The sequence below is a fragment of the Coregonus clupeaformis genome, chromosome 19 (assembly GCF_020615455.1).
Source record: "Coregonus clupeaformis isolate EN_2021a chromosome 19, ASM2061545v1, whole genome shotgun sequence".
Taxonomy (NCBI): Eukaryota; Metazoa; Chordata; class Actinopteri; order Salmoniformes; family Salmonidae; genus Coregonus; species Coregonus clupeaformis.
Genome location: NC_059210.1, coordinates 11,835,384 through 11,847,214, shown reverse-complemented (window position 1 = coordinate 11,847,214; position 11,831 = coordinate 11,835,384). Strand labels below are relative to the sequence as shown.

At 41.0% G+C, this 11,831-nt stretch overlaps 1 protein-coding gene across 1 annotated transcript; it reads left to right on the top strand.

Moving 5' to 3' along the window:
• Positions 1 to 4,814: 4,814 nt before the first annotated feature.
• On the top strand, positions 4,815 to 8,816 carry LOC121531286 (carbohydrate sulfotransferase 1-like). The gene is made up of 2 exons (XM_041836526.1): positions 4,815 to 5,203; positions 6,291 to 8,816. The coding sequence occupies exon 2, from the start codon at positions 6,324 to 6,326 to the stop codon at positions 7,614 to 7,616; it is 1,293 nt and encodes a 430-aa protein (XP_041692460.1). The 5' UTR covers positions 4,815 to 5,203; positions 6,291 to 6,323; the 3' UTR covers positions 7,617 to 8,816.
• The last annotated feature ends 3,015 nt before the right edge of the window (positions 8,817 to 11,831 follow it).

Genomic DNA, 11,831 nt, shown 5'->3' with positions numbered 1-11,831 from the left:
CACACACACACGTACACATACACGCACGCGCACGCACTCACGCACACACACACACACACGGTGGGCTATTCATATCTCACTTATTCATATTTCACTCTCGCAATGTCTGTGGGATGTGGAGGTGTAAACCATTTGCAAGGTTGATTATCACAGCATATCACAGAATATCACAGTAATTCACAGTAATTCACAGCAATTCACAGCAATTCCCAGTAATTCCCAGTAATTCCCAGTAATTCCCCAGGGAGCTTGTCTTGATCTTATTCCAACTGTCTCTCTCTAGCCGGTGTGACTTATTGACTATGCAGACACAGATGCTGATGTTTTCCCCCGCATCTTATTGCAGCTAGAGATTGTGTTTACATTCAATTATGAACAGCTAGACGGAATGTGCTCTGGAGCAATGATTACTGCCTAGGCTTCCGTTAATGATTCAGTCTTTTGTAGGGCAGCATGTAGCCTAGCGGTTACGAGCACTGGGCTGGTAATCAAATGGTTGCTGGTTTGACTCCCCGAGTTGACTAGGTGAAAAATCTGTTGATGTGCCTTTGAGCAAGGCACTTAACCCTAATTGCTCCTGTAAGATGCTCTGGATAAGTGTCTACTAAAATGTGAATTGGCATGCTAACGCAGATGTCAAATGTTTATACTCCAACCCAATGTCATACCTTGGGCTATTAGCAAGCCTCCCTCTCAACCTGGCTGGAATGATAATGGACCTTTAGCCTTGGGCTGTGTCACACCCTGGCTCTGGGACTCTATATGTTGAGCCAGGGTGTGTTCATTCTATGTGTTTATTTCTATGTTGGTAGTTCTGTTGTGTTTATTTCTAGGTTGGCCAGAGTGACTCCCAATCAGAGGCAACGAGTGTCAGCTGTCGTTGGTTGTCTCTGATTGGGAGCCATATTTAAACTGTCTGTTTTCCCTTTGTGTTTGTGGGTTCTTGTTCCGTGTTCGGTCATTGATACCGTGGACGTCACGAGTCGTGTTTTGTTTTGTATTTTGATGCTTTAACTAATTAAAGTATGTTTGTTCATCACGCTGCGCCTTGGTCTACTCCTCACCTCGACCTTGACAGGCTGTCTCCCAAATGGCACCATATGGGCTATGGTCAAATGTAGTACACTATATACCATGGATGAAGACATAGCGTTTTTGTCTATCTCTGCTTAATAATTTGTAGTCTTTGCATATAGCTGAGCCAAGGCACTACTCAGGTTCCTAGGCTTAGCTAGTCATTTTTCATAAATAGTTAGTTGTGGAGTCGCTCTGCATTACTGAAGATAAAGAGTGGTTTAGCATAGAGGAGACTGGACAGGCCTGTATGTGTCTCCTCAACACATATGGAGAGCTTATTACTAACGCTCACCAGGGTGGATTAAAGAGCACAGGCCCATCTCCGCTCAACCACACACCTCACCACGCAGATATTTTACAATGCTTGAGCACACATTCTGATTGAAACTGAAGTTGCGTTGAACACACAAAGATGAAACTGATTTAGCTAAAGCCAACCATAATCTCACTTTTGTCAGTATAGGGGTTAGGATGAAATTGCTTGGCGGGAGCCGGTGAGAGAAAATCCTATTTCAAATGCAAAAGTCTGGGTTCAAGCAAATTGAGCAGGAGAGGAAAAAACAGAAGCGTTGAGGCCGGGGGACTGAGGGGAGAGGAGAGGAGGAGGAGAGGAGAGGGGGAGGAGAGGAGAGGAGAGGAGAGAGAGGAGAGGAGAGGAGAGGAGAGGAGAGGAGAGGAGAGGAGAGGAGAGGAGAGGAGAGGAGAGGAAGAGAGGCCATGAGAGACCATGTGTGAAGGTCTTCTCTCTTTGTTTTCAGACTTGCTACTAGAAAAGGTTCACTTTCTTCAGCTATTAGTTGCTATGAGTTATGAGCTTTGAGTTTGAGCTATGAGTTTTGAGTTTGAGCTATGAGTTTTCAGTTTTGAGCAATGAGTTTTGAGTTTGAGCTAAGAGTTTTGAGTTTGAGCTAAGAGTTTTGAGTTTGAGCTATGAGTTTTGAGTTTGAGCTGTGAGTTTTGAGTTTGAGCTAAGAGTTTTGAGTTTGAGCTAAGAGTTTTGAGTTTGAGCTAAGAGTTTTGAGTTTGAGCTGTGAGTTTTGAGTTTGAGCTAAGAGTTTTGAGTTTGAGCTAAGAGTTTTGAGTTTGAGCTATGAGTTTTGAGTTTGAGCTATGATTTTTGAGCTATACGTTTTGAGCTATGAGTTTTGAGCTATGCGTTTTGAACTATGAGATTTGAGTTTGAGCTATGAGTTTTGAGTTTTGAGCTATGAGTTTTGAGTTTGAGCTATGAGTTTTGAGCTATGAGGTTTGAGCTATGAGCTATGCGTTTTGAGCTATGAGCTATGAGTTTTGAGCTATGAGTTTTGATTTAGCAAGAAAGGCATTTCACTGTACTTGTGCATGTGACATTAAAACTTGAAACTTGTCTTAGATCTACAGTTTAGTTAGATGCATGTTTAGTAGTGGTCTAGATCTACAATCTAGTCGGTGTTGATCTATAGTCTTGTATGTAGAGGTCAAGTTGGTCAAGTCTACGGCTCCAAAGCAGAGCCCTTTATTATGTTAAAATGTTGACCTGCTAGATACAGTGGGGGGGGAAAAGTATTTAGTCAGCCACCAATTGTGCAAGTTCTCCCACTTAAAAAGATGAGAGAGGCCTGTAATTTTCATCATAGGTACACGTCAACTATGACAGAAAAAATGAGGAAAAGAAATCCAGAAAATCACATTGTAGGATTTTTTATGAATTTATTTGCAAATTATGGTGGAAAATAAGTATTTGGTCAATAACAAAAGTTTCTCAATACTTTGTTATATACCCTTTGTTGGCAATGACACAGGTCAAACGTTTTCTGTAAGTCTTCACAAGGTTTTCACACACTGTTGCTGGTATTTTGGCCCATTCCTCCATGCAGATCTCCTCTAGAGCAGTGATGTTTTGGGGCTGTCTCTGGGCAACACAGACTTTCAACTCCCTCCAAAGATTTTCTATGGGGTTGAGATCTGGAGACTGGCTAGGCCACTCCAGGACCTTGAAATGCTTCTTAAGAAGCCACTCCTTCGTTGCCCGGGCGGTGTGTTTGGGATCATTGTCATGCTGAAAGTCCCAGCCACGTTTCATCTTCAATGCCCTTGCTGATGGAAGGAGGTTTTCACTCAAAATCTCATGATACATGGCCCCATTCATTCTTTCCTTTACATGGATCAGTCGTCCTGGTCCATTTGCAGAAAAACAGCCTCAAAGCATGATGTTTCCACCCCCATGCTTCACAGTAGGTATGGTGTTCTTTGGATACAACTCAGCATTCTTTGTCCTCCAAACACGACGAGTTGAGTTTTTACCAAAAAGTTATATTTTGGTTTCATCTGACCATATGACATTCTCCCAATCCTCTTCTGGATCATCCAAATGCACTCTAGCAAACTTCAGATGGGCCTGGACATGTACTGGCTTAAGCAGGGGGACACGTCTGGCACTGCAGGATTTGAGCCCCTGGCGGCGTAGTGTGTTACTGATGGTAGGCTTTGTTACTTTGGTCCCAGCTCTCTGCAGATCATTCACTAGGTCCCCCCGTGTGGTTCTGGGATTTTTGCTCACCGTTCTTGTGATCATTTTGACCCCACGGGGTGAGATCTTGCGTGGAGCCCCAGATCGAGTGAGATTATCAGTGGTCTTGTATGTCTTCCATTTCCTAATAATTGCTCCCACAGTTGATTTCTTCAAACCAAGCTGCTTACCTATTGCAGATTCAGTCTTCCCAGCCTGGTGCAGGTCTACAATTTTGTTTCTGGTGTCCTTTGACAGCTCTTTGGTGTTGGCCATAGTGGAGTTTGGAGTGTGACTGTTTGAGGTTGTGGACAGGTGTCTTTTATACTGATAACAAGTTCAAACAGGTGTCATTAATACAGGTAACGACTGGAGGACAGAGGAGCCTCTTAAAGAAGAAGTTACAGGTCTGTGAGAGCCAGAAATCTTGCTTGTTTGTAGGTGACCAAATACTTATTTTCCACCATAATTTGCAAATAAATTCATTAAAAATCCTACAATGTGATTTTCTGGATTTGTTTTCTCAATTTGTCTTACGTGTACCTATGATGTAAATTACAGGCCTCTCTCATCTTTTTTAGTGGGAGAACTTGCACAATTGGTGGCTGACTAAATACTTTTTTTCCCCACTGTACCTTGCCTTAAGCAAGCACACTAATAATAAGTATGCCGGATTACTTGAGAGAGAGAGAGAGAGAGAGAGAGAGAGAGAGAGAGAGAGAGAGAGAGAGAGAGAGAGAGAGAGAGAGAGAGAGAGAGAGAGAGTGACAGAAAGAAAGAGGCAGAGGTTACAGAAGATATTGTATTACAGTACCAGTCAAACGTTTGGAAACACCTACTTATTCAAGTGTTTTTCTTTATTTTTTTACTATTTTCTCTCTCTCATTAATCCTTACCAATACCTTGCATAAATTAGAAGAATTTATGCAAGAAATAGTCTTCATAGTGATTGTAACTCTCAGTATTTTACAAATATATTAGAAAAGTTTAAAATAGTCCAGTATTTATAGAAAATACTCAAAATATTTTTGGGAAAATACAAATACTTAAATAGGCATGTATTTGAACCCAGGTTTGCTCACTTACTCCATGTGGCTGTAGGCATCTCAGACTGCAACATGTGCTTGCCAGGGGCTGTGGGTGGGAGGGTTGATGGAGGGATGTAGAGGTGGTTTGGGGTGGTCCAGAACGCGGGGGCTCTGGTTGGCACACCTCACACACGGCCAAACCACCGACCTATAGCCTAGACTACAACATGCGCATTAGTCAAGGCAATCTGGAATAGCCTACACGTCCGTGCGGCGGCGGGCTTCGGGAAGGCTGTGGCTGCAGCATTATTCTCTAATCTATTCTGCCTTGGAGTTTCATTTTCTTCTTCTGCCTTGCAGCTTTGACTTATTTATCTTATCATGATCTCATCCTTGTATAACACGGACTGATTCTGATTATTCTACATGTGGGAGCAGTTCCTGTCGGTTTGATATTCAGATGAACGTTGGAAGAAGACGGGACAGCAGCGCTTCGAGAATGTTTAGTCCGAAAATATCAGATTTTTGTGACGACACGTTTTGAACCGTCACATTGCTTTTCTATTGTTTTTCACGGACACTTTTTATTTACCCACTATGAATTTATGAGGTAAGAAAGTAGTTTATTGGATTCTTTGGGGTTTATCCATTTTATTTTTGTTTAAAATGTGTTTTGTGTGTATTAAGAAGAATAACATTACTGTTATTTACGCTTTTAAAATATGAAAAAGTGTTATTGAGGCTATGCCTAGACGTCTAGCCCATTTAGGTAGGCTAATCTTCAAATGAAAGCATATTCTGTTGCACTGCGGTAAATCACAGATTTCATCGCGCTGTCTGTCGTCAGTTGTTCGTTGTCACATCTATCCTTTGCCAGATTTAGCCTTGTCAGAGAAATTACAGGACGCTTTTCCACAGGTGCCGCCAGCCTTTTATCACGCTGAGTGACTGAAATAAATTCAGACATTTTGCATTTGACTGAATTCAATCACTGAATTCCTTTTTACAAAGTAAAATTAAATGTTGTGTATCTTATATTCTCATCAGAAGAAAGCCACCAGTATTGACAAACAACTTCTTAGTTACGTTTATTTGTATTTTAGATCAATACATTTTAAAGTTGAAAACCATTTTTCTTATCTGTGGAGTATAGAGAATATTAGTCGACTAGAGAATACCATAAAGTATAAATATATACATGAACAATATAGGCTAAAATGTATCCTTGACATAAACAATTGATTGTATTTTAATCAATTATGTTTTATTGATTGTATTACTGCCGCTGGAGATCTGAACATGGTGAAGCTATTTCATGTAAATGTTATCTACATAAAATATCTCCATTATGGAAATTAGAATCTACATTATGGAATCTTAGATCCTAGGAATCCTATAGTCTTTGATGTTGTATCTAATTGCGTTCTGTAATTTGGGGTTGCCTACTGCTCAAAGTACAGAATTATATGAGGGTACGGCCTTTATTACAGTTCAATAAAACAACAATAATAAAACAAATTATAAGATCAACACAGTAAATCTCTAGGAAGAAAAGTATGAGGTTGAAAACACTAACTTTTCTGTTTCAGAAAAGTTAGTGAGACTGCTGTATAAGCCATTTTGCTACTTCTCTCTGTCTGTGTTTGTGGATTCTATACAGCATGAATAATCATTCTGTTTCTTTTTTACTCCACCAGGATCTGAACAGACTGCATCATCTATCTAAATGAATGAATTCAGCCATGCAATGTTCCTGGAAGGCTGTGATTCTGCTAGCCTTAGCGTCCATAGCGATCCAGTACACAGCCATCAGGACCTTCACAGCCAAGCCATTCCAGATGTGTCCAGAGACAATCTCCAACCCTCTGAACTGTGGCATGCTGGGGCAGGATGCTGTGGACTTGTCCTTTGACAAGCGCATCTGTGACGACTTTCTTTACTTCTCCTCCAACGTCTCCAGGAAGACCCACGTTCTCATCCTGGCCACGACCCGCAGCGGCAGCTCCTTTGTGGGTCAGCTGTTTAACCAGCACCAGGATGTGTTTTATCTGTTTGAGCCGCTCTACCACGTCCAGACCACCCTGCTCCCCCGCCTGTCCCACAGCAGGACGGCAGGCGACACCAGGGTGATGCTGGGGGCTAGCAGGGACCTGCTCCGGAGCCTCTACGACTGTGACCTTTATTTCCTGGAGAGCTACATCAAACCCCAGCCGGCCAATCACAGCACAGACAAGCTGTTCCGAAGGGGAGCCAGCAAGGCTCTGTGCTCCCTGCCGGTCTGCGACGCCTTCAGTCCTGGAGAGTCGAACATCGATGAAGGAGAGTGCGTCAGGAGGTGTGGGGGTCTCAACATGACGCTGGCGTCGGAAGCCTGCCGGGAGCGGCGCCATGTGGCCATCAAGACCGTGCGGATACCGGAGGTGAGCGACCTCAGGGCTCTGGTGGAGGACCCTAGGCTCAACCTCAAGGTGATCCAGCTGGTTAGGGACCCCCGAGGGATCCTGGCCTCCCGCATTGAGACCTTCAGGGACACCTACCGCCTCTGGAGGATCTGGAAGGCCACTGGGAGGAGGCCCTACAACCTGGACCTCACCCAGCTTACCATGGTCTGTGAGGACTTCCTGGGATCTGTGACCACTGGGCTCAGCAAGCCCCCCTGGCTCAAAGGGAGGTATATGCTGGTCAGGTACGAGGACCTGGCCAAGAACCCTCTCCAGAAGACCAAGAAGATCTATGATTACCTGGGTCTGGTCATGGACAAGAACGTAGGAGACTGGATCCAGAACAACACTAGGGGAAGCAATGATCTGTCAGCCAAGCATAAATACGGCACTGTTCGGGACTCAGCGGCCAACGCAGAAAGCTGGAGGCTCAAATTGTCTTATGACATGGTTGATTACACACAGACTGTGTGTCAGCAAGTTCTACAGGAGCTGGGTTATAAGACTGTCAGCTCGCCCGAGGAGCTGAAAAATCTGTCTCTCACTCTCATCGAGGACAAAACTTTTTTACCTTTTTTGTAGTAAAGCAAGGTCCATCACAACGCACAACTATTTTTGATATATTTATATTGTTGCCTTAATTTCTTCTCAGACTTGCACTAAACCTCAGAAATCTTGACGACTCCTGTGGTAAGATTTAAGACATCCAGAACAGCACAAGAAACATCATTTGGGAATACTGTTTTAGAGATTTCAGTATCAATGTTTTATCAATATCGAAGGGACAATAATGTTAGGTTAATTGACATGAACAACCTACAGTGAAGCACCATCCTACTTAAGATCCCTGAATGCTGACTGTTGCATTGACAAAAGTGAATGTTAATATTTGTACATCAAAAAACTGGACCTACTGTACAATGTTGTTAGGGAATGTACCTAATCATATCTTAACTGATAAATGCTGAGGTGTAGGACTATGATACAACCATGCAGTCAATTTAAATTGTGTTGTTTAAATGTTACTGAGGGTAAGAATTAAGGAGTGGCACTTTAATCGTGTTGTTATAGGTTAACTGAGGGTTGTCAAATCCACCCTCACCAAAGGGTAATGAGTGCAGAACAACAGAGATTTTACAAAGGCTTCGTCCCTATTACCTATGTAGTGCACTACTTTTGATCAGGGCCAATAGGTCTCTGGTCAAAAGTAGTGCACTGTGTAGGGAATAGGGTGCCATTGCAGACGCAAGCATAGTTTACCCTGATCATCCAAGTGTCAGCGAGGTGTTGGAAATGTTTAGTTAGACTTCCCAGCCATCTACTGACAATGTGCAGCAGGCAAGCAATAGGAGACAGCTGCAGTGGATGATTAGTCTTATACAGGTAAGCTAGCTGCTGTCTTCACAACATTATCAGGGTAGTGGAGTTTTCAATCTCTGGAAGGAATAGAATAGAATTGGATAGAATAGAATAGAATAGAATACAGTATTTTATTTTCCATTTGTCAACAGAAATGGACCATTATGCTGTCACAATATGTGAGGAAGGCCTTTGTTATTCTCTATTTATTTATTTTGAGTTATTACTTTACAAACATGTACTAATATGACTTGCATGAAACAGTGACAGGCTGGGAAATTCCAATCCCCTTGGAATCCTCTGAAATATTGAAGGGGTGTCGTTCATAAAGTTCTTTACTCCTCAAAGACACTGTTTAAAAAAACATTTTCCTTTATTATTTTCCCCCAACCATGCCACCCCTCCCCTAATTGGAGTAAACTAATGGACAACAACACTTAGGCTTCTACTTTTAGCTTATACATACTATATACATTTTACAGACACAGTATATTTTACAATAGTTATCTTTTGTTTGTTTTTAGTCCCATCCTTTAGCTACCCTCAACCCCTCCCATCTATCTCTGAAAACCATCCAGTTTTGATTTCTATTTGCCATGTGTTTTTCCACTGTGCTGTGATGTTTCACACACGTTCTGAACCTTTCTATTCTCATAGTTTCTATAGATTGTAAATTAGACACTTTTCTTTGCTAAGAGTATTATTATATTATTGATCAATTGACTATGACTTTTTAAATCACCCAGCAGTGCTCTTTGCAGAGTTAGCTCCAGGTAAATGTTGCAATTCTTCAGCCATTCCTGAACCTGCGACCAAAAACAAGCTAAAGATGGACAGTACCAAAACAAATGATCTAATGATTCTGTCTCTTCGCAGCAAAATCTGCAGAGCTGGGATGGTTGTATCCCCCATATACAGTATATATATATAACATTCTATTGGTTGCAATAATTTTGTATAATAATTTAAATGGAAAAACTCTAAGTTTTGAATCCAGTGTTGTTTTGTGTATCAGTTCATAAACCATGTGTCATGGAATCGGTACATCAAAAATCTCTTCCCAATTATTTTGCAATCTATATGGCACAGCTGTAAAAAAAAAAAAAAAAAAAGGTCCTTAAATTAAACTGGTAAACTTTTTTATTCATCACAATTTTCTTTAACCAATTTTGGTCTTTAATGCAGGGCCAACAGACAAGTTCCTTACTTTCTCCCCCTTCCACTTGCCTCTTCCATTTTTGTGGTAATGCTACAATTAGTTGGTTGTAATTTTGAGTAGAGCAGATATTTCCATATATTTTTGTTAGCTGCATGTGTGACACCAGTCCTATTTATGATATCATTTTTTCCAAAAATATCATTTTTTTAAATGATCAATTAGTATATTTGAGTTTAACCATAATATTTGTTGTAATATTTGTTCTGTCTTTTCTGGTGGATTAAACTGAAATTGCAACCAACTTTCTATGGCTTGTTTTAAAAAGAATAAATGGAAAAAGACCATTCTTGAACATGGGGTCAGACATTCTTACTAATTTGCTAGAGAACCAGTTCGGATTTAAGTATACCTTTTGTATGACTGAAGCCTTTAGTGAGAGGTCCAATGTTTTAATACGTAATAATAATTTCTGCCCTCCGGAATCTTATGAATTATATAAATAGGGCAGTTTAATTTTGTCTGGCTTGCCGTTCCAAATCAAATTGAATATTTTTTGCTCATATAATTTAAAAAACAAGTCACTAGGTGTAGGCAAGGCCATAAGCAAATAGGTAAACTGGGATATGAATAAAGAGTTAATCAGGGTGATTTTTTCACAAATAGACAGGTATTTGCCTTTCCATGGTAGCAAGATCTTATCTATTTTTGCTAACTTTCTATTAAAATATATTGTAGTGAGATCATTTATTTATTTTGGGATATGAATACCGAGCAGGGGCGCATTGTTCACTGGGGACGAGGGGACGGACGGACGGGCGGACGGAGGAGATGTCCAACCCCACATTCTGAAATTGCATTTTTGTCCTTCTCTGTTTTATCATTGGACTGTGATACAAAACAAAGCAACGGTGTGCTTCAGGACCATGTGGACGCCTTTGAGCGGTCAGGTAGGCTGTTTGGAGTGTTTATCCAACACAAGAAAATAAATAAATAATTTATGTCCCCCCCACTTCTAAAACCAAAGTTGCGCCCCTGATACCGAGTATGTCCACTTCACCGTCAGACCATTTTATTGGTAAACACTACACAGTAATGTAAAAGCTTTTTTTTTTGTGTTCCAATACGTAATATAGTACACTTATCACAATTTGGTTGTAATCCAGAGAGGTTAGAAAAAACATCTAGATCCTCTATGAGGCTGTGAAGGGATCCAAATTGTGTATTTAAAAGAAAACATGAATCATCAGGCCTGGATTTCTAGCCCCTTGATATTATTGTTGGATCTGATTTTAATAGCTAACATTTCGATGGCTATAATAAAAAGACTGTTTGTAAGGTTGCTGGTTTGGGGACAGATTCTTTCTGTCTATGGAGTACAGCTTCAATTCAAAATGTTCTCTCTATTTTCAAATGAGCAACCATCATTCATTAACAGGCCACCTTGACTTGTAGTGCTTTTTCATCTATAAACAATAACAGTGTGTTCAGGAAGCAATCCACAGGCCTGTGGTCGCTATCGTTCCATCAAGACAATACACTGTATATGGCCAGAGTTCTGATATATTTATGTTGGCTATTTACCCCTCTGTTGTGTGCAGTACAACACAGGTAATGTTCCAATATCCATACCAGCATACCACCTACATTTACATTTGAGTAAATTAGCAAAGACTCTTATCCAGAACAACTACAGTTTGTGCATTCATCTTCAGGTAGCTAGGAGAGACAACTACACATCACAGTCTTAGTAAGTAAAACTTTGCCTCTATCATTCAGTGCCATTAAGAAAAGACAAGTGCAAGGGTTAGTGCAAGAAAGGCAACTTAACAATGGTACGGTGTTCATTTTTTAAATTACTTTTTTTTTAATTCTTCTTAGAATGCAATGCAAATACACCGCCTCATTCCCAGTAGTATGCTTGTGTGGATTTAAAGAGTTGATTGAGAAGTATTATTTGAACAAATCGTTGGGAGAGAAGCAGAGAGAGAGGGGGAGAGAAGGAGAGAGCGAAAGGGGGGATAGCGAGCGAGAGAGAGCTGTACTACAATATGAACGGAGGAGAACAATCTGTTCTCACAATGGTTTTATTACAGTTCTTTGTAGGTTGGCAGAGGTACAGTTGTTAGGTATAGGGGTAGAGTTCTGTTCTTCGTTTTGTGTCACTGTTAGACTCCTGTGGAAAACGAGATGCCCGAAAGGAGCCTACTGTACCTACTGTATAGAGCTAGTGTATACAAGTTAGTGTATAGAGCTAGTGTATACAAGTTAGTGTATAGAGC

What these genes read in the sequence shown, in the direction of transcription:
- LOC121531286 (XM_041836526.1), top strand. Translation starts at nt 6,324, where the DNA reads ATGAATTCAGCCATGCAATGTTCCTGGAAGGCTGTGATTCTGCTAGCC.